Source organism: Prinia subflava, chromosome Z, assembly GCF_021018805.1.
Source record: "Prinia subflava isolate CZ2003 ecotype Zambia chromosome Z, Cam_Psub_1.2, whole genome shotgun sequence".
NCBI classification, from domain to species: domain Eukaryota; kingdom Metazoa; phylum Chordata; class Aves; order Passeriformes; family Cisticolidae; genus Prinia; species Prinia subflava.
In genome coordinates this window covers 11,669,114-11,691,281 of record NC_086283.1, presented here as the reverse complement: position 1 = coordinate 11,691,281, position 22,168 = coordinate 11,669,114, and the positions used below count along the sequence as shown (strand labels likewise).

At 41.7% G+C, this 22,168-nt stretch overlaps 1 protein-coding gene across 13 annotated transcripts in view; it reads left to right on the top strand.

Annotated features, from left to right (window-relative positions):
* Positions 1-21,253, top strand: part of BMPR1B (bone morphogenetic protein receptor type 1B) — a 238,069-nt gene extending 216,816 nt beyond the window's left edge. For all 13 annotated transcript variants that reach the window (XM_063423772.1, XM_063423762.1, XM_063423770.1 and 10 more), the window contains 7 exons: positions 2,340-2,436; positions 3,225-3,363; positions 7,565-7,757; positions 8,201-8,498; positions 10,801-10,976; positions 12,232-12,362; positions 13,095-21,253. In XM_063423772.1, the coding sequence (XP_063279842.1) occupies positions 2,340-2,436; positions 3,225-3,363; positions 7,565-7,757; positions 8,201-8,498; positions 10,801-10,976; positions 12,232-12,362; positions 13,095-13,220 (1,160 nt within the window). In that variant the 3' untranslated portion in view covers positions 13,221-21,253. The remainder of the gene's footprint in view (positions 1-2,339; positions 2,437-3,224; positions 3,364-7,564; positions 7,758-8,200; positions 8,499-10,800; positions 10,977-12,231; positions 12,363-13,094) is intronic.
* Positions 21,254-22,168: the final 915 nt, after the last annotated feature.

Sequence of the window (22,168 nt, the reverse complement as noted above, 5' to 3'; positions counted from 1 at the left end):
CAAATAGCCAAATAAATAGAAAGGCATACGGAAGTTACTCTCCCCTCCTGTGAGAGCCAGTTGCCCACCTGTGCTGTGCACAGTGAACCACTTCTGAAGCTGTCCCACTGTTGGCATGGGGTTCACCACCAACCACAAGAGGGTCAGCTCTGCATCTAGTCTAAGTCTTGTCAGCTGCTCCCAGTAAGAAGATCAGGACGCATTCCTTTATGTCTTTCATGCTTTCCTTAAGCTTGCTTCACATCATTTGGGTACCCAAAGAATTTTGCAGTGTTGGAGGCAAAAGTTCATCTGAGAGCTACACACCACTTCTAAAACGCCTTTTGGCCTCTGGGAAAATCAAACTGCATTTATTTACTTTTCTGAATGGCAGAAGCCCATTAGGAACGTTGAGCATAACGTTTGGATCACTTAAACCCTAAAAATTATGAGAATTTGATCCAAGATTTCAGCATGTTTATCATCCCTATCCAAATGCACATACTTGTTCACGCGCAGACAGCGTGAACAACTTCATGGGCAATACTGTGTCTGCAAAGATGCACAGATTTCCATGGCTTTTAACATCTAGCAGACACAAGTGGAAGATGTGAATTGTTCGCTCTGCATCTGACAACGGCTTTCATTACTGCTAAGCACAGAAGCCCAGCTTCCATCATGTCAGCTCTGTGAAGTGGGAGAACCCTTGCTGTGAATGGTCATCCGGGTTTCTCTCAGGTGCAGAACGCCGCTTTATGGTCTCTGTGCTCTGCTTATTCATCTGATGGGCTGTGACATCTGAAACTGTTACAACCCACACAATTTAGAGGGAGGTGGTGGCTGACACAGGCTGCTTACAAAGCACAAACCAGGGCCCTCAGCCCTGCCGACCTGCCTCCACGAGAGCTCTGGATTCCCCGGTGGGCTCTTGGTTTCAACCCACAGCCCACTTGGAGTGGCAAGCCAGGGATAAATCTGCTGTGGCAGGTAAAAGGATGGGCTTGAGTGTTTTCCTGATAGACATCAGTGTCAGTGTCCCCTTTCAAAGGCATCAGCCATGTCCTGAGTGTTTACATTATTAGTGCTCCCAGGGCAGGTTAAAACGTGACCAGTGTGATCAGGAGGTGTGTTGGTAGGTAATCTCTGCTTGTAGTGGAAAGGGGAAGGAAAGAAACTGTTTGGGAGAAAAAAAAAGAAAGAGAGAAACTGGATCTTTAAAATAAAAGAGTCTGAGGGTAAACTAAGAGTCCCTTAGGAATCTCCTGGTCTCATTACCCTTGTAAATCTGAAACATAATAACGTCGTTCCAGGACCAGTCAATGAGGATAGATTTCTTTTGTTCTCCGATGTATCAGGCATTGGAGTGAAGGATGCAAGACAGCAAGGCTGGAAGAGTTTCAGAAAACATGGCTCTCATTTGCATTATCCCGTTACTGTAAGGGTGGTTTGTGTATGTATATGCCAAAATACTATAATTTTGAGAATTTGGGTGGCAAGGGGAGGTTAAAAAAGAATAAAGCTGGATGTCTTTGTTTTTCAGCAAAGAAGTGTGCATGAAGGTTAGATGTGTTTGCCTGAGCTGAGAATAAAAATCTGGAAATTAATGTTACACATAAGGTAGAATATGAGTCTCCCATACAAAGGTTGTCTGAAACATTTTAATAGTTTTTCTGCAACAGCAGAAACTTTTCTACTTGACACGTTTTATTTTCAAAGTGTTTTGCAGAAAAACTGCTGGAAGGATAGTTTTGCCCACCAGCATAGGAAGCCCTTGCTGGCACACTGGGCTGCTATAGAGCAAATGGAGAAGAAAATTCCTGCTCAGGTGTTTAATACAGGATCTAAGAGACAAATTGTTCTGTAATGACAGAAAGATGCTTTCAAGGCCTCTTGTGGCCTGCCCTCTTGTGTCTTTTGTGTCTTCCCTTCTAGGATAAATGCAGTTTGGTGATTTTGTTGTTTGTTTTTTTTTAATATTAACTACTTAATAGGATGCTACTTAATGTGAGTGTTTAAAAGAGGCAGTAATTTTTGCATGTCCTGGCTGATCACTCAGGTTAAGACCCAGAGCTACAGGTCTTGATTGATTTTTCATTCAGAGACAAACAGGGAATTGCAAATCAAGGTGATGTTTTGCCTGAGTAAGGACTGAGAAAACAAATAGGCCTTTGGAAGTGTCAGTTCTGTCCTGATCAGTGAGGGTCAAAGAGGAAGCCCACAAAATGCCTGGGGAATACGGGGGTATCCTGTACAGCAATTACAAAAAAAGAATGGAAATTACCTTGTGCTCAATGCACTTCTGACATTGACTTCATACCATCTCCCTTCCTAAATTTTCCTTTCTCATTTTTTAACTGCAGACTTTGCTGAAGGAAACATTCACCACAAGGCCCTGCTGATCTCAGTGACTGTTTGCAGCATCCTTCTGGTGCTTATCATCATATTCTGCTACTTCAGGTAAATAAGGAATATTTTACCAGCTTCTTAATGTTCCTCCCAACATTTATCTTCTAATAAATTTAGGAATTTGAAAAAATGGAAGTGGACCTTAAAGGAAAGAAGTAAGAAACTGTAATTTTATCATAAGAAAAAAATGTGTATTTTATTCACGCTATTTACAGGTATACCTGTGTGATGCATTTCATACAGAATCTTCCACTCAACATCCTAAAAAGCCATTCAGGTTGAAGCATGGATTGTTCTTTATTGAGAAGGCCAAAGGACAAATTTTATAGGGAAATCTTTATAAGGGAACTATATCTAAGACTTCTAAGTTTGTTTATGTGATGAAGTGCTGATCATAAAAAAAGAAGACAGTACAGGAATGCCAACAAATGTGTCTAGAATGTTATCATAATCTACATACATTATATTTGAATAATTTAAACATCCCCATTCCATGACCTTACCTCCTCTGGCTCCTAGAAATGCACTGCAGACAGTAAAATAAAGTTACTTACCTGTTTGGAGTTTTAGACATATTTAAGTTTCTAAAAGGAAAACATTTGGTTGCTTTGCAAATTTACCCCAGACTGCATGGCCTTTGAGTGTTATGTGCAGAATTTTGATGCTGAAAACAGTTGCTAAAAATAAAATATTTTGGCCAGCAAGTCGACTGTATTCCTCAGGGAAGCAGAGAAAGCTGTTAGTCTACAAATGAAGGAAATGTGAAAGACTTGTGCATTATTCATTGCACATGTGTTCATTGTATTCAAGACGCATTTCATTTTCATGTAAAACATCAGATACAAACGCCAAGACACGAGGCCCCACTACAGCATCGGGCTGGAGCAGGATGAGACCTACATTCCCGCTGGAGAGACCCTGAAGGATTTGATCGAGCAGTCCCAGAGCTCAGGGAGCGGTTCTGGGCTCCCTCTCCTGGTAAGGAAGGAATACTATTTTTATGCTCATTTCAGAGGCACAGAAAATACATTTACATGTCCTCAGTTGTTGTTTTAGGTTTGTTGGGCTTTTTTTTTTCTTGTTTTTTCTATCTACCAGAAATGACAAGGATTTAAATTAGAGAACAGCTGCTTTAGAAGCAGGGGACTTTTTCATGTGAGCTAAGCCAAAAAAGGTTAGGGTTATTTTTCTGCCTCAGTTAATTTCTTATTTGAAATACCATAGGGTAAGTACAGGCTAAGAGAGCTCATGGAAGTACATCAGGATTTACTCCAGCGTACAGTACAGCACCTGGCCCACTGATCTTGTTTTCTTCCTTTATATGTGCAAGACACAGTAGAGTTTCAAACACTGACACATCACCTTTTTCGAAAGGGAACTCTAACTTGTCAAACTTGGAACCTTTTTATTTGTAGACTTCACTTTGCATTCAGAACTCAAGGGGGATATTTTTATTCTTGTAGTATGGCAATCTCAAAGGTTAAAGGCACAGGGATGGAGTTTGTGATTATTTCTGAACAGACTCCAAGAATACTAAGCCTGCTGAAAAGGCAGCACATTCTGTGGCAATACAGTTCTGTTCACCAGGGGGTTTTGTTCTGAGTAATAATCACTGGTAGAAAGGAATTGGTCAAAAACTAGGTTACTTATTTAAAATATGTGGCTCTGAAAAATTGGAATAGATTTCATTTTCTTTTTTTGGAGCGGAAATGTCCCTCCTGATTTTAAACGCATTAGTTTGTAGTGATGCTACTACTATAGGTGTTATCCAGTTTCCAAGTACCATGTATTATCTGTCTGGTTTTTGCCCACACATATTTTTTTAAACACTGTAAAGAAGACATTAAATGGGAAGTTTTATATTTCATTAAAAATGAAGCAACAGGCTGAGTTTGTTCTTGGCTTTAAGAAAGCTCTGTCCTTTCCCATACCAATGTCCTTCTAGCACTCATGGAAAGGGAGAGGTCTTGTGTGCCGTTTAGGACTGTTCCTAATGAGTTTCCAGTTGATTTAATTGTGAGGCATTCTTCCATTTTTTTTGCATTGAGTTTGGTGTGGGGTTTTTTTTGGGGTTTTGTTTTGTTTTGGGTTTTTTTGGGGTTTTTTTGGGGGGGCGGTTTTGGGGGGTTTTCTGGTTTGTTGTTGTTGTTTGTTTTTTGGTTTTGTTTTGGTTTGGTTTGGTTTGGTTTGGTTTTTTTTTGCATAACACCTGCCACATCAAGGTCTTCACTTGTTCCAATGACAGAAAAAATGTAATCATTTAGAGCAAATACAAGGAACTTGGTCATACTTTTCTGAGAGGATGTGTTTCCAGCCCATGTGGGTAGCAGGTGCCCTGGGGCACCTCACACCAGTGCATGGCTCAGTCCTTCATCCCAGGATCCCAAAAAAGCTGGAGGAATGCTGGTCATGACTGCATGTTCCTTATGCCTTCCTCTGTCCCAGTGAGCAGTTTGACGGAGAGATCTGTGGTCTCAGTGGTGTCCCCAGGTCTGCTCTTGTAGTGGATGGGAAAACCAACTCCTGCTGCTTAGCTGCTGTAAGGGCAAAGGTGACATCCCAGCTGGGGCATTGCTCAGCTGCTCTCAGAGCTATGCCACTGCTCCAAGAGGCAGAAACCATCCAGTCTTCTGTCAGTCCACTTCTTTCAAGCTTGGAGACTTTGCAGCAACAGGACCAAGTGTTTTTTCTCCAGGAACTCTTCCCCCCCATCTTCCCTTGCTTACAAAAAATGCATCCAATTTTTTTCATAAGTAGTGCTGTTGGGTGGAGGAGAAGAAAACGGATCTTACACTTGGCAATAAATGTTTGCCACATTTCCCAGACAGCTATAACCACTGTGAGTTCATCATAAATGCACAGAGTGATACCTCTGGGCCCATGCCTGAAACAAGTGTATAGAAGGTGCTTGGAAATAATGCTCTGGTCATCATTGTGCAAGGGCTTATTTTTAACCTTGCTTCTTACACAAAGACTGAAACATCCAGGGTTACAATTTCAGGAAAGTGAGATGCAGATTAATGCAAAATGTCACCTTACACTAACCAGTAATGTTTTTCTTCTGTATAGGACATTTATTCTAATGGCTACAAATATTATACCCCAAACAAGTATTAGCCAATAATTTATCAGTATGATGGCATTCAGCAAGCGTTCTTTCTCCTGACCTGTCTGTACCTCTGACAGAAGAGTTTGCTGCAGGTCAAATGCTGCCAAATGTTCTGTCTGAAGAGATTGCTGAACTATAATTTGGTCTCTACCTTCTCACACATTTTTTTCATAATTTGCCTTCCAATGAACTTTGCTTTTCAAGGGACTGCATCCAAACCATAGGTATGAATTCTCTGTTCAAAACACTAAATTTACAAAAGGTTAGTCTGTCTAAATTTTCATTTGCAGTAGCTGAACACGTTTAGCTGAATGCCAGGAAAGTAGAAATAGTTGGTAATTGGATTGTTTCCACTCCGGGAGATGAAAGAAAAGGTCATGTAACCTTACCTGGCTGCTTACAGAACTCGAGCAGCAAAACACACAGATTTAAAAATAAATAAGAAATCCACAGCCCCACTGAGTGTAAATAACTCACAGGAGCACATCATTCAGCATGCGTACGAAATCAGTTCAGCCAACAATTTTGATTAACCTATTTGTTTTAGAAATCATAATTAGTTTATAATTAAGAAGGAGCTGAATTCCTTAAAATAAAATACATTGTTCATAGGAAATCATTTGACCAGTTCTAGCAAGACAAAACCAGGTTAAAGCCTTTCACATAGTATTCTGCCGCCTGAAAACCCATACCAGAAATGTGTTTTTCATCTTCTTAATGTAATTTAATAAGGAACTTTTCATCATTAAGTATTGTAATTGCATGTACTTTATGATGCCATTATATATATTTACACAAATTAAGTTATTTGATATAACTGCATTATTGCTCAGGATGCATTTTTAAAATGGGCAAAATAGAAAGCAACAATGCTAAAATGACATTACAAAATGTTACAGCAAAATTCCAATGTAATATAACTATTGTTCAATCACTATATGAGCATATAAAAGATAAATCAATTTTAAAAATTAAGGCTAATCTCTATTGTTGGGTTTCATTGATGTTAATCAAAAAGAATGGCACTGAAGCTACCATCTTGAATGTCTAATAACACAGTGCAGGGCTGGATAAATGGAATTCTGTTTAAAGGACAGAAGAAGCAAACTCGGATATTTGAAATAGCTTTGCATAAATACCACTGTATGTTTTGCTCCTTAAAATTGTCCAATGTGAAAACCAGTGGTTTACTTAAAAAATGAATGATGATAGACCTGACCTGGTAGGTTCTGTCTTTGCATGCACATTCATAGTGCAGTGGGGTTGTGCCACTCCTGCCTGGCATTACCAAACTGATGGTTTCCACTGGACCTCCCAAGCATAACAGAGGAAGCAAATGATTTAAAAAATCAATTTTTGCTCATTTCTGTCAGCCAAGATTGCAAAAATATTTTGGATTTCATGAAATGAATATGATTTCATGGGGGTTCGGTTAGAGCAGTTAGATTCACTTGCTGCAATAAACAGCAGGTTTATTTGGAGGTTTGTATCTGGATGGTGGCAGAATGGAGCACGAGGCCATGCTTGTCCAGATTTTGCCAATTGCTTAGGAGATGAAAATCTCCTCCCATTGGTGGCAATATTCTTTCAAAACCTTACCAGATCCTACCAGACAGATACTCATTAGCTGTGGATTAAACTGGCAACACTGCAGCACAAGAGGGTGACATTTTAATGTGAGGCAGAGTCAACCACCAACACCAGTGATGTTGTGTTGCAGCATCCACTCGCATTTTTATTTGTGAGCTTCTAGAAAGACGTAATCTGCAGACATGCTCGAATCTGATGAGATTATTAGTCTCCGTTTGTCCAAGATCTTTTGTGGCTGTAAAAGCCTGTTAAGTCTAGAGGTAGTCTGTCATCCTTGTGAAGGGTATCTGCAATGCTGCCATGGACATTGAACTTGCGATACCCATGTTTAAAGCCTTAGCTCATGGTACAGCCACCGACAAAGACACTGGAAAGCTGTTTCACTCTCTTCTGGGCTGGCTGTGTGGGAAGCAGACACAGGAGGAGGGAGGTGAATGCATCCACTGAGCGGGGTGTAAGATCTGCCTTGGCATTTCACAGGTTCAGAGGACCATCGCAAAACAGATTCAAATGGTGAAGCAGATTGGAAAAGGTCGCTATGGAGAAGTCTGGATGGGAAAGTGGCGTGGCGAAAAGGTAGCAGTGAAAGTGTTTTTTACTACAGAGGAGGCCAGCTGGTTCAGAGAAACAGAAATCTACCAGACTGTCCTGATGAGACATGAAAATATTCTTGGTGAGTGAAGTGAAAGGGAATTATTTGATAATGAACAGGTTTTTATGATTAGCAATTTTGTATTTGCTGTTATCTGATGTCCTTTCTGATGTGCTTTGTTTCCTTCTGTGCTCTGCAATTAGCCACCTAGTGCTTTTCAAATGAAAGTTGTTTGAAGGATTACTGAAACATAAATAAAAGTTGAAAAATAATGGGGTTTGAGGGTTGTTATTCCAAACATGAAACATGTCTGTTTCAGCCACTGGTATATCCATATCTGGGCAGCTGAAAGTATATTAAAGGCTAGAGGTGAGGCACAGTTGCATGGAAGTAAGATGAAAGGAATTAAATACGTTACTAAAACAAAACTACTGAAATGGATGACAGTCCAGAGTTCTGAGCAGTCAAAAAAACCCCATGAGAAGTATTAATTTGAAATTACACTTTTTTTTTTCTTTTTGAAGGATTCATTGCTGCAGATATTAAAGGTACAGGATCTTGGACCCAGCTGTATCTTATCACTGACTACCATGAGAATGGCTCACTTTATGATTATCTAAAATCTACTACCTTGGACACAAAAGCCATGCTGAAACTGGCTTACTCCTCTGTCAGTGGCTTGTGCCACCTGCACACTGAAATCTTCAGTACTCAGGGCAAACCTGCTATTGCCCACCGTGACCTAAAGAGTAAGAATATCCTGGTGAAAAAGAACGGCACCTGCTGTATAGCAGATTTGGGCTTGGCTGTTAAATTTATCAGGTGAGTGGAAGTGAAGGGACTGAGAAGAAGTCAATAAATCAGGTGCAAAAGTTTCCTTCGTTGTTGACTGAATGTGCACCTGCAGTGTGTGTGCACACCTTCAGGGCTCTGCTCATCTGTGTGTGCGGTTACCTGTGTGGGAGAGAATGTCATGTCAACACCTCGTGCAAGTGTGTAAATAGTCACTTTTTGATTATTTGAGCACGTTAGCTGCATTTGCATAAAGGTTCAGTTTTCATCGCTCTGTCCTCCATAGCTACCCCGGTATTGCTGGCACACAATGAAAGGACATAACGCTGACAGGTGGAAGTCACATCACTGAGCTTGTCACTGAAGCATTCAGCTTGTCTGATCCCATGAAAATTCACTCTCTGCTTTAAGAGAGAAAAATCCTAATAATTTGCACGAGTTACTAACTAGGATTTATTGGAAAGGACCCCATTTGGGCTGCCTTTTGTTTCATTTCCTACAAATCAAATTGCCGAAGTACAGATTTGATTTTTGAAATGGCTTTTAAATTTGATTTTTAAAAATTGCTGTGCGTTTAAAAAACTTAGAAAGAGCAGACGAGTAGAACTTACTCACTCCTGGGATTCACAAGGAGACACTGCTCTCTGACAGCTCTGTTCAAAAGGAGCTTGAGCTCTCAGCAGTGGTCCTGGTGGCGGAGACACGTGTTCCAAAGTTTCTCATTTTTCTGTACACAGAAATGTGTCCAGAATACATAGACTGAAAGTTTCCATTTCAGAGGTCAGCTTTGAAACTGTGCACTCCCTGGAGTATTAAAAAAAAATTAGGAGTTCTGTACAGATCTTGAACTGAAATTATTCAGAGTGAAAGGAAAGGCAGTTTTTATGTGCTCTTACTGTTCACTTACCTACCAGTTTCCTTGGTGAGGCATTTCGTTTATGAGCCTGACCTTTCTTTAGGAGACAAGAAAGGAATATTTTTACTTGAGTAACAGAGACCTAGAAAACAACAACTTGAAAATACACTATTAAAAAGTTTTGGGGAAGAAATTCACCCTTTGCAGGTGTACTTTGCCTGGCAGATACAGAGCAGCACACTGCTTAGCTGGGAATGAAGAAGAGCTAGAAATTACCAAGTGCTGTTACAAAAGAAGGTGAAATACGGATTTTTCACACTCCAGATGGAATTTACGTTATGCACTTGGTGGATTTTCATACTGAATCCTTTCTCAGACAGCATTCTCATGCAACAACAGGAAATGGAAGATAGTTGGAAGGGGTGTGCTCTGCTGAAGCTAACTAATGATTCTAGTAAAATTCTTTGTGTTTCCATTTCATTTGAAATATTACAAGATAGTGCAGGTCACTGGATTTATGTTACGTTTTTGGAGGTGTACACTAGTGCCACCAGTGTACGTATGATTTAATGACTGTGTAGGTGACTGGTTGTACCACAGACTCAGCTTTTGTTCATATCAGTTGGTGAAAAAAAATACTGCTGTACAGGAAGAAAACTACAGAAATATAATTATTCTGTGAGCTCCTGTTGTATCCATCATATTTAAAATACATACATTTTGAAGGTGAGGAAGGGAAAACAGACCTTTTTAAGCAAACCAGAATATATGCCATATATTATACTTTTAAATATACTGAAACTCATGTAGCTGAATTTGAGTTAGTTAGAAAAACAAGAATCCATTTACATAATTAATGGGAATTTTTTCCCCGTATGTTGTCACTTCTGGTCAATCTGTGAGGTGTGATACATTTGCTTAGACGTTTTTATGCATTTATGTCTCTGTGTCTGCATATCTTATGTGTAAAGGTTGGGAGGGATCAAACATAATGCACGCAAAAAATAATAGTTAGATTCATCTTCCTTGCAGATCTGATTTGCTACAGCTAAGAGATACTGCCTCAGCTACTTAGTATCCCCCATTAATTGCTGAGACTGAAGCATTAGGCGGTGGAGTATGTTAAGAAAACGTCGTTTAATGAAGATTTGATTGTTATCACTAACATTAGAGCTCGGGCTAATGCTAATGAAATCTCACAAATGTTGCAGCATCCCTGTTGAGTCTTATCTCCATTGTGGTTCTGCATTTGAATGCTTAACATAGCCTCAGGCGGGTCATCCTTTTAAGGAGGGTTGCCTTCACACTAAGAGGCTTTTCTTGCAAGAATTGTTCCATTAAGATTATTCATTACTTTTGACCTTGTTTGAGAGTGGATGTGGTGTGGATTTACTGCTTCCTCCATCTAAATTGCTTTGTTTTCAAGCCACTTTACTGCATGTTTGATGCCCTTCTTTTCTCCTTCTTTTTCTTTAGTGATACAAATGAGGTAGACATCCCTCCAAATACCCGTGTAGGAACAAAACGTTATATGCCTCCTGAGGTGCTGGATGAAAGCTTGAATAGAAAGCACTTTCAGTCCTACATCATGGCTGATATGTACAGTTTCGGACTCATCCTTTGGGAGATAGCAAGGAGATGTGTTTCAGGAGGTAAAGAGTTGGGAGATCACTTCTAATTGTGTCAGTGAACCTCGAACCTTCCATTACACGTTTTTCTCTGAGTAACTGTTTTTAGAGTAATAAACAAGTGTGGGTAAACCATACAGGTAACTCTCTTAATATGTGTTCTCTTGTTGAAATTTATTTTAAAGCATCAGTCAGTGCTGTTTCAACAGGAGAGATTTTTGACTGTATTTTAATGGCACATTTGAAGGCAGTGGATGCCTGCACTGAGGAAGTGTGGAATTAATTTGGGGACCTTTTCTAAATGCATCACGTTTCTGCTGAACTGGGGGTGTTAAGCTAGTTTAGCTGAAAGAAAATAGTGACTTCTTAGTTCAGTTAAGAATTAAATGAAAAGAGTAGGACAAACAATTTGGGATTTGCTGTGCTACTCTTTGAAATAAATAATCTGTTTACAAGACAAGTAGCAGAACAACAGAGGGAAGTGGCACTGTCATACCAGTGATGTGCTTCATTTCCCTCTTTCTGCATGTAGAGCTCAGTGTAGTGCAGAAGTGATGGGTGTTGTTATGTCTCTTTTGCCACTAAGAAGGTTAAAGGCACAGAAATGACTTGGGAGCAGTTCTGTGCCAGTTTGGTGGTAAGAGTAGAGCATGTCTCTCTTGGGGCTCTGCTACCTTCAGCATGCCTTATGGGTCTTTAAATCCTGCAGTATTGTGCTGAATGCTAACCCTGGAGGAGCTGAATGTTGCCAATGAGCACCAAGATCCCCGTGTTTAAAAGCTGGTGACATGTATTGCAATGTTGTGAGGTGAAATCTGTAATATTTTTTGTCATTGTTGCTATGCACAAAGAATGGTACCTTGCCATGTTCTGAAAAGGCACAGAAATACCCTCTAGTATTTTCCAGGTCCACCGATAAGAAGGAGACCTAACTCAACGTTAATTCTCTCTCAAATTACTCTTGATACAAACCCTATGCTAATAGCTCTTTCTGTGACAACTTACTGGAGATTGCTGGACTGGACAGCAGTGGTAGAAACTGTCTGGCCTGGCAAGTTACTATACTTCTGGATTAAGAAACCTGGCCAGTGTTTACACAGCAACGGTTACACTGAAACTTGACTGTGTAATAAATTTGTGCAGGCAAGTCCTTTTTAGGGGAAGTATACCCAACCCTTAGACAGTATGGCAAATCTGTTATAAAATGAGAGGGGAAGAGGGGAGTGGAAGTTTTTTTCTGCAAGTGACAGGCAACTAACTGACTAATTGCTTCTTTCAGGAATAGTTGAGGAATACCAGCTTCCATACCATGACCTCGTGCCCAGCGACCCCTCCTATGAGGACATGAGGGAGATCGTGTGCATCAAGAGACTACGCCCCTCATTTCCCAACAGATGGAGCAGTGATGAGGTACCTATCATCCCTCTTAACATGCAGTCTGTGTTTTTAATCGGAGTTAGTGAGATTGACCCAATTCTGCATCATTTCGAGGGAGGAGGATATTTACCATTGATGCTGCTGCTTGAGAATAGCAGCATGCAGATAAATATTCTGCGGGGAGATGAAAGGTTTAGGTGGCAGGAGCTTTGTGAATGTGAGGGGAAAAAACAACCTCTCTGGGCTGTTCGAGGTTCTGTGCAACAGCCAGTGTGAGAAGATCTAATCAAAACTCACCTGCCTCATGCTCTCCCTAGCCAAATCCCTCTGAGCCTTCAGACTTGGGCTGGAAACACTGGAGGAAGGAGTATCAGTTCCCAAAAGGGCTTTTGTGTGGTGGCACTCAGTGTTTGGTCTGCTACCACACGTGTCAAGGACTGGGGAGGCTTATTGCAATAGCTGCTCTTGATTAATTGGTTAGCATCCTTGGTAATCCCACCCCAGGCATTCCAGCAATAAAAGGTCAATTTGCTACTACATAGTGCTTGTGTATTACCAAAATGCATTTATAAAAACCTACGTTAATCTACATGAAACATGTTTGGCTGGTCTGGGCAGTGCTGGTGGTGTTTATGTGTAATGCCTTTCAGGGTCTGCACTGCCCTTAGAAAAGACCTCTTCCCATCAGTTTTTCCGCATTGCCAACAACTGCAGTCTCCTCTTCCACTGACCCCGGTGTGACTTCTCTTCCCCTTCTCTCCGCAGTGCCTACGGCAGATGGGGAAGCTGATGATGGAGTGCTGGGCTCACAGCCCTAGCTCCCGGCTCACAGCTCTGCGTGTCAAGAAAACACTTGCCAAAATGTCAGAGTCCCAGGACATTAAACTCTGACTCTGCCAGAGCGAAGGCCCCTGAAAGTGGACTTTGTTGTGCAAGCAGAAGTCCTGAAGATGTATCACAAGTCTTTGCTTAGTACCTTGAATGGAGGACTCATGCTTAAGAGCAGCTGTGAGTTTTTGAGGAGACTAATCCATTGCAAAAATCACCCAAACTTTGACATGCAAGATTGAAGAGGCTTTTCTGCCCTTGTTTACATGGGGAAATACAGTTTTAGTAACTGGTTTAAGATTATGCATGTTGCTTTCCATGAAAGCCACTTATTATTTTATTATTATTATTGTTATTATTATTATTTTGATTGTTTAAAAAGACACTGCTTTAAATTTTATGAAAATAAGACTTTTGGGTTAGAAGTAAAAAATACGTATATTGTTACATTTGTTACATTTAAAAAATGGAGGAAACTGCTGAAAATGAAAGCAAACCAACTTTTTTGTTTCCAAAAAGACTATTGCACTCCAGCATTTAAAAACAAAAAGGTGAGTGGGTCTGTGTAGCTCAGAGGAGCTGTAATGCAGCCTGTCTTAAAAGCCACCTATTTGTGGGGATAATGTTCCAAACACTGCATGTGCAAGTGATTCTCACAGTACAGAGATGGAGCCGATTACATCCCTGCCATCCCTGTTGGTGTGGGTGGCCTGATTCCTGTGGGTAGCCCATCCCAGGGAAGGTCATGCTTTGTTTAATGTAGTTGGGAGCTGTATGAATATGGTTTGGTGTGACTTGTTTAAAAAACATTTTCATGTTTCCAGGAAACCTGATGGGGATATTACCGCAATCATAAACAAGTGCCCTTGTTCTTGGCTTTTTTTCCCTTCCTTTTCCCCCACTGCAAAATAAAGTATTTTGTGTGCAAGTGGAAATGAAGTACATGTTTGAATCTGTTGGGTAATTTGGAACTGCTAGCACCCATAAACAACCACTGTTTAAGAGGAAATTCCTTGTGCGTGGGAATTACTAACTCACTTCTTCCTTTGTGTAAAGGTGAGGGGTCCATCTACAACCACAGCTGAGGAAAAAAGAAAAAAAAAAAAAAGTTCACTTTTTTTAAGGGAAAGTGAAAAACCTCAAAAGTGCCCATTTCTAGGGTGGCAATCATATTTCCTTGAGTGTGAGAAGACCGGGTGCCTTGAGGCCGTAGTAAGAAGTGACAGGGAGGGAGAGTGGGACACATGAGGTAGGTGATGAGAGCTGGGAGCCATGGGCAGCAGTGGGTACCTGCCTCCAGCACTTCTGCTGTAGTGAGAGACACCACAAACCAAACAACTGGCTCAAGCTTTATCTGCATTACTATTTTGGGTGGCCTTCCCGCAGCCTCCACACCTCTGGCAGCCACTGCACAGCAGTGCCAGGCTCAGCTGCCGGGCTGGGGCTGTGTAGCATTGTGGTTCCCAGCAAGAGGAGCTGTCAGGTGAGGAAAGCAATGAGAAATGTATTTTGTGTCTTTCTCAGTTCTTCCTTCCTGAGGCTGCAGCAGTTGTAGCAATGCTAATGCTACAGAAGGGGAAATGAGAGGTGAAATATACTTTGGGAAGTGTTTTCTTTGGACAGGTTCTGTTCTTCGTCAGATTACCAAAGCTGAGCTGCATGGGAGTTACTAGTTTACGCTTTTTTACTCGTTTTTTAAATTTTTTCTGCCTGCCTATATTTTACTAGCTGGTGTTCAGCTTAATTTTGAAATAAGTCCTTACAAATGCTGCTTTGATTATGCTAAGCCTATTTCAGAACTGAAATAATTGCCATGCAGGATTTAGCCTCAGCACTTCTGTAATTTTTTTTCCTCTTTTTGGACAAAACAGATTTGTGGTAGGTAGGTGTATAATTGGGGTTTAGCTTAAACAGCTCCCAGAAGGTATTTCTAGCTGGAAAAATTACCATGCTATACTTTCAAGCTAACAGAGAAAAATGTGCATTTCACGAGAACCAGCAAGAACTTCATGATGACAGGTGTTAAAAAGCTTAATCAGAAGTTTTTTGTACGAGTGCTTTTTCTACAGTGCAGTTGCCCTGCCTGTACCCAAATTCATCAAGCAATACAAAAAGAAAATCTCCAAGAGTTATTAATACACCAGATCCTGACCCCAGGAGGGGTGACAATGGTTTCCCCATCCTTAAATGTTTGTGAGGCTGAGAGCGGAGTTTGCTCCTCTCCTTGGCCACCCTGGCTTTGAGATTTGGGACCAAAATGGGGACAGCTCAGTGTCTTCACTTTTTTTGTCTTAGTGAATGGAGCCATGGGTTTCTAGTCTCATTTCTTCCCATAAAAACCAGCACACCCTGTGGAACTGAGATTTCTTGGCTCCAAAGAAGCAGCTGAGACTTCCATGTCCCAAGTTGCACAGCAGGAATGCTTCTTTCCTGTCTGTTTAGGTGAGTTTCACCTCTACCCTCTTCAAATAGCTGGGTTTTTTGGTTTCTTGGGTTTTTTTAATTAGGGCTCTCTCCCCAGGAGTGTTTTGGAGAGTGCTTTGCTGGCTGGCAATGAATGCCCCTGGCACCTGCCATCAGCGTGTTGGAAGAGAAAGGGCCAGTCACTGGATTCCTTCCATCTTACCTTTTTTTCAGTCCAGAAGAAAAGAGTCTGAGATACTGGTTGATAGATCACATGAAGTGTGTATGTTAAATGTTCAAGTTTATGTGGTTATATATACATATATATATGTGTGTGTATATATATATGTGTGTGTGTGTATATATATATATATTCAGTTGTGAGTCTGGAATAGCTCCAGTATGTGGATTAAGAGTAAGGTATTGTGGATGAAAAAGCACCAAATAAAACATAATATTTATTTGTAAAAATGCATAAATGACAAATCACTACAATGGTGCTGTATAGGAAAATAGATATCTATCTGCCTGTATATATATGAGGAGACACGCACTGAGAAAGCAAACAGTCTGTGAATGTGTAACTAGTGCCTGTTTTCTCTCAAGACCAGATTTTGCCCTCAAATCTCCCATCCACTGTAATCTATCATGAAGGGCTATTCCTAAGGCCAAACAAGAGCCTAAGGCGGGTGTGGAGAGCTGTTGTTCCAGCACTGTGACATTTCAGTTAGTGCCTGTATGGGTGAATTTCTGTAACACTCAGCATGTCATTATTAAGGTTTCAGCACCTGCAGTGATGACAGGTTAGTATGTTTATTTTGCCAGGTCTGGCCTTTTAATGTCACTTCCATATTTTTGGTAGTTTCAGAGGGCACATTGACGAGGGCTTGGAAGTCAGTGGTAAAGATTATTGTGGCTTTGGTGCCCATGGATCTAGAAATCCACTTCTCAAGCAGAAATCGTTCAAGGAAGTGTAGTTTAGTTTCTTACTGGCATAGGTAAGTGGGAGAAAAAAAAAGATATCATCTAGCAACTGCTATCCTTTCTCTAGCACGAAGTTATTTCTATTAAAGAAAAGGTTGTCAGTGTAGAGATTAAGATGTCATAAAGGTAAAAGAAATGTAAAAAAAAAGCCCTCATAAAATCAGGCCTGCTTTGATAAACTGCCATAGTTAGCCTGTGACTTCTAATTTAAAAGTTCCCATGTGAAAACTATGTATGAGAACTCGTTAGCGTAACAGCCTGTTCCTGGATTGAAAAACAAATGCAACTGCAACAAAAAAGGGTTTGTCCCATGAAAATCAGTAAAGGAAATCTGTAACAATCCAAGAATACTGGATAGACAAGGAGAGCAGTTTTTTTACTAAGCAATAGTGTAATTGGCAAGAAAGCTATTAACCAATTAAAGCTGCACACTTTCACACTGAGGTCTGTGAAAACTGTGTAAAATGAGTTATGAGAATAAAGAATTGGCTTTTCCTGCATAAAAATAATGGAGTGTGGACTAACTTACTACAGTATCTGATGACCCGATGCGATCGCGGGATGCGCCGGCTGAGCCGGGCCGGGACTCGAGAGCAGGAATACACAGAGCCGCGAACGAGCAGCCCGCGGGGAAACGAAGTTCGAGAGGCGAAAGCACAAAGCAGCGAAAGGCCGCGGCTGCAGGCGGCTGCGGGACGGCCCAAAGTGCACAGAGACAAGAGGCGGGCGGGGGAGCGGGACCGGGCGGGAGCGCACGGCGCCGCGGAACGCACAGACACAGAGACACGAGCACAGAAACAAAGACAAACAAAACGAGACACAAACAGAGAAACAAGCACAGAAACAGACACAGCTCCCGGGAAAGCGCCGCCCGGGAGGGGGGTTGAACATGGACCGGAAAATGCATTGCGGCCACTGAGACGGGGGAGACAGCGGCCAGAAAGAGCCGTGGAAAATGCGCTGTGGGAGATCCGCGCCGAAAAGTGCGCACGTAGGCCGTGGGGTGATGTCCAGACTGCGAGTTTAGAAAACGGCGTAAAATACGGGGGATTGTAGATCACGAATTTCAGCTGACGAAAAAGCGATCATACGTGTGTGGGCACTTATATTGCAAAATTGGGCCAAAACGGGATAAAACAGGATAAAAGCAAATGTGAACTTTATTTCTACGGCGTAGGAAACAACGTGAGAGCAGATGGACAAAATGCCTTTTCTATCGAAAGCTGGGACGAGTTGGGGCAGCTTTTGTGGACAGCGGCCATAGGGAAGCCGTAGTAGCCACAAAATCGTTACCTACGTGGCATTTTATTAGAAATTCTTTTAAAAAACTACAATCTGCTGAAGGGACCGCAGCTGCTGCGGCATTCGCCCCCCGCGGGCTCCACAGACCTCTCGGTCAGTGCCGCCTGTGTCTCCAGGTCCGTTTCTGTTCCCTCTACCCACGAACGATGGAAAAGCTACCTTTTAATTCTGTTTTTATGTTGAAAAGACTATTAAAAAGTGCTACAGCCACTTGGAAGGCGCTCCCCAGCCCGGCCGTGTGCAGGCGCCCGGAAGCGGAACCGTGCGCGCCCCTCGCCCCGCGGTTCCGGCGGGACGCGGCTCTGCCCCGCCGGCGCGGGGGGGCCGCTCCCGCTCCCCGGGGCCGCGGCGGCTCCGCTCGGGGAGGTTTTATCCTCCAGGAGCCCCCGAGGCACCGCTCGGTTCGCAGCCCCACAGGGAACGCGCCAGCTCTGCAGAAGGCAGGAACCGGAGCACATTTCCTGCTCACAGCTCCTCCCCAGAGCTGAGGGCTCCAATGCCGTTCCCTCATTCCCTCCCGGGCTCTGCGCGGGATTTCCAAAGCCCCGCGGCTCTGCCGGGCCGGGAGCCGGGAGCCACAAGCGCTGTGTGCCTTTTGAACCTTTTCTGTATTTGTTTCGGTGTTTCCCCCGTTGCTACACGCGGCCTTTAGAGGTTTTTGTGTCGCTTTCCTCCCGCGGTGTCTGGGCCGGGGGATGCGGCAGCCCCGGGGCTGTGAGGGCTCTGCGCTCCCGCCGCCCCCGCTGCCCGGGCAGTGCCGAGCTCAGATCAGTCTCTGCGGCTGGAGCTCAGCACGGCGGCCTTTGCTGCTTCCTTGCCCCGCAGCAGCTGCGAGGTGGCAGCGCCGGAGTTCTCCTTCTCTTTCCCCTCCCTCATCTCCTTTTTCCTGCGGGCAGCACAGCCCCCGCTGCAGCGCGGAGCGGGTTCTGACTGCCGCTGTTTAATGAAACTTTACGCGTTGTGTTTGTGTGCCTTGAAAACCTGTTGATATAGGGGTTTTTAAAGTTTATTTTGTTTTCTGACTGAATTCTAATTATTTACAGTTTTATGGTTGCTGGAGAGATACAGAGCCGTAAATTCGGTGTCTCATTACTTATCAAAGATTTCAACACAGTCTGATATCTTTAACAAGAATGATAACAAATTTGCCAGATGAAATTGCACAAAATACAATCGCGATAAGCTACTGAGCTGTTCACCAGAAACAAGTTACTAAAAACAAAAACAAAAAACAAACAAACAAACAAACAAACAAAAAGCCGTTTGCTATCCTTTTCCTAGCACAAAGTTATCTCTATTAAAGAAAAGGTTGTCAATGTAGAGACTAAGATGTCATGACAGGTAAAAGAATTATAAAATAAAGCCTCATAAAATCAGGCCTACTCTGCTAAATTGCAAAAGTTAGCCTGTGACTTCTAAGTAATTTGCAAGTTCCTATGCAAAAACTATGTAGGTATGAGAACTCGTTAGCATAACAGCCTATTCCTGGGTTGAAAAACAAATGCACTTGCAATAACAAAGGATTTGTTTCATGAGAATCAGTAAAAAAAATATGTAAACAATCCAAGAGCACAGAGATTGGATAGACAAGTAGAACACTTTTTACTGAGCAATAGAGTAATTGGCAAGAATGCTATTAAGCAATTAAAGTTACACACAAGGTCTGTAAAAAGTGTATAAAATGAGTTGTGAGAAAAAGAATTGGCTTTTCCTGTATAAAAACAGTGGGTCTTGGCTAACTTACTACGATACTAAGAAACAAATTTGTGTTCTTTTTTGAGAACCAGTGCCTTATTAAATCCGTAAATACTGTAATTAGAAAACCTGGGGAACAAACTGCATTATGTTGTATTTGTTCAAATTATATATGGTTGTTCTAACATTCACCACCCCACCCCCCCAATAAAAATTGTTTCCATCTCCCCATGACAGAGACTGCTATTTCCTTTTCATGTGCTTGAAAAGCACCATCTTTTTGTTTAATTTCCCTGGTTAGATTATTTTGACTGTGCCTCATTTTGTTTATTTTGTTTTTACAAGATTTTTTCCTCTGAGCAAACAAGTAAACAGCAAAATGTTGCATATGTTTCCACTGGCATAAAAAAGCATCATTCTTTTCACAAGTCAGTGAAGAGAAAAATAGTAATTAAAATAGTGTTATCACTAATAGAGCAGTTGCTCATGTTTTGTGGCTGATTATGTAAATCTGTAGGAACTTCGCATTAGCATAGTATTTTTTAGAACCCCCCCTTCATTCTGCCACATCTTTATGAATATTTTTGACTACTATTTTGAATAGCACAAGAGGAACAGGAGTGATCTCTGCAAAGTCTAAACCTAGAATTCCCAGCCCCATGCATTAGGTGAAAAAGTTTCAGCCTACATACCCAGCATCAGCTGAAAATGTCATTGCTTAACGCTGAGACATGGGGGATGTACCTCTGTATTTACTGAGGTATCTCTGTGAATTTCTACTTAAAGCTCATTATTCTCATTCTGCAGTGCTGTGTTGCAGATGCAGCTCGGTCTTTCCTAATTTTTAATTGCCTTGCTGGTTATTTTCAGGAAAGTGTGTCAATAATAGCGATTTTCCCTTGAGCTCCGCAGCCCCTGCAGCTCTCCTGCGTTGCCCCAGGCCGTCTGTGTTCAGTGGCATTGCAGTTATTCTCCAGCAGCATTTCTACAGCCCCTCGACCTGGCCACATCGACATGACAAAACCCTGTGCTTGCTGCACATTACCCCTGGCATGCCACTGAATCCCACAGTTCTTATGTGCAGAAACATCTCTTTTGAGGAGATTTTTTTTTCTTTTTTTCTTTTTTTTTTTTTTTAATAAGCCAAATAAAACACTCCACTTCTTAGCTTCCAGGAACTGAACAATTGAACACAAGATAGTGGTGTATTTTTTTTTCCAGTTGCTTATAAATATAATTTATTACCTGTTTAAAAATTCTTTCTTACACTTTGTACATGTCAGGCTGACAATAAATGCAGGCATTTACAAACAGAGGGAGGGAGAAAAAGGGAGGGGGGTAAGAGGCACACTCAGAACTAGTAAACCACACCTCCACTGTATACAGCAATACAAATAATGCAATGGCTAGCACTTCTCCTGTAGTAAGTCAGTCTTTAGAAAAGGAATTGCATAGAAGATACAACAATAGGGAAATCAAAACCAAAAGAGTTCTCCAGATCTGAATAGCAAAGAAAACAAATCCCACAAACCCCAGCAGTGCTGTGGCATGGGAGGAGGAGGGGAAATGTGATACACCTGGGTCACACAGATGTTTCTTTTCCTACGGGCCCTCCTTTGCTTTGGAAAGGTACTGAAGATATCCCCATTTTTTCCTTTTTTTTTTTTTTTTTTTTTTTTTTTTTTTTTTTTTTTTTTTTTTTTTTTTTTTTTGTCTTCAACAGTAACAGAACATATGTTAGCAAAAAGAGTCTACCACAGAGATGTGTGGAAACAGTAATGCCACAACTTCTCTGTCTCAGCTGTGTCACACACCCTGGGTTATTGGCTCTCGGCTTGGGTGTTTTTGCAAGGTACCTTGAAAAATATGCATGGAGAAGAGTGTTTTGCTTCTCCTTCCTAATTTTGTATACTTTCCATACCGATTTTGCCTTTTATTTGTATTTACAAATGCTACAGCTCCCAGTAGCATTTACTTGCAAACAGTAGCCAGAGCCATTCTTGGGCAGCAGCCCAAGAAGTTCTGGGGCCCATGCAAGCTTTTCTCATCTCAGGGCTCTGGTCGCATCACTGCTGTGGGAAGATCATCCCAGTTTCATCCTGCTTTCTCACAGGCATCCTGAAGCCATGACGTGGGATGCTTTGGGAGCAGAGGACAGGCCCAGGGTGCAGCACACGTAGCAATTAATCTTTGTCAGCAGTTGAGGAGACTGAACCACTAATAAATACATTTAACCAGCACCACAGAAAACGCGAAATACCTATTTGGGATAGAGGTTTGTGGGAACTCTGGATTATCGTTTCTTTTTTTTGTACAGACAGTTTATCAAACGACTTTCAGATAAGGGATTTTCAGATTTCAGGGAGCAGGGATTAAGTTTAAAGGACAAATAAGTAAATAAACTAAATGCTCCGATTCAAGCAAGGAGCCTGACCTACCAAACTTGAGGCTTCATTTCATTTTAGTTTAAGTCCAGTTCCAGTTACTTGCCAGTTTTTACTCTGTTGGCTTTTGACATACTGCCTATTTGATCTTGCAGTGATGATACAGCACTGAATTTTTACCTTACCTTCCCATGCAAAAGTTGGTACAGTAAGAGGATGCCCATACCTAACATGAGAGCTAAA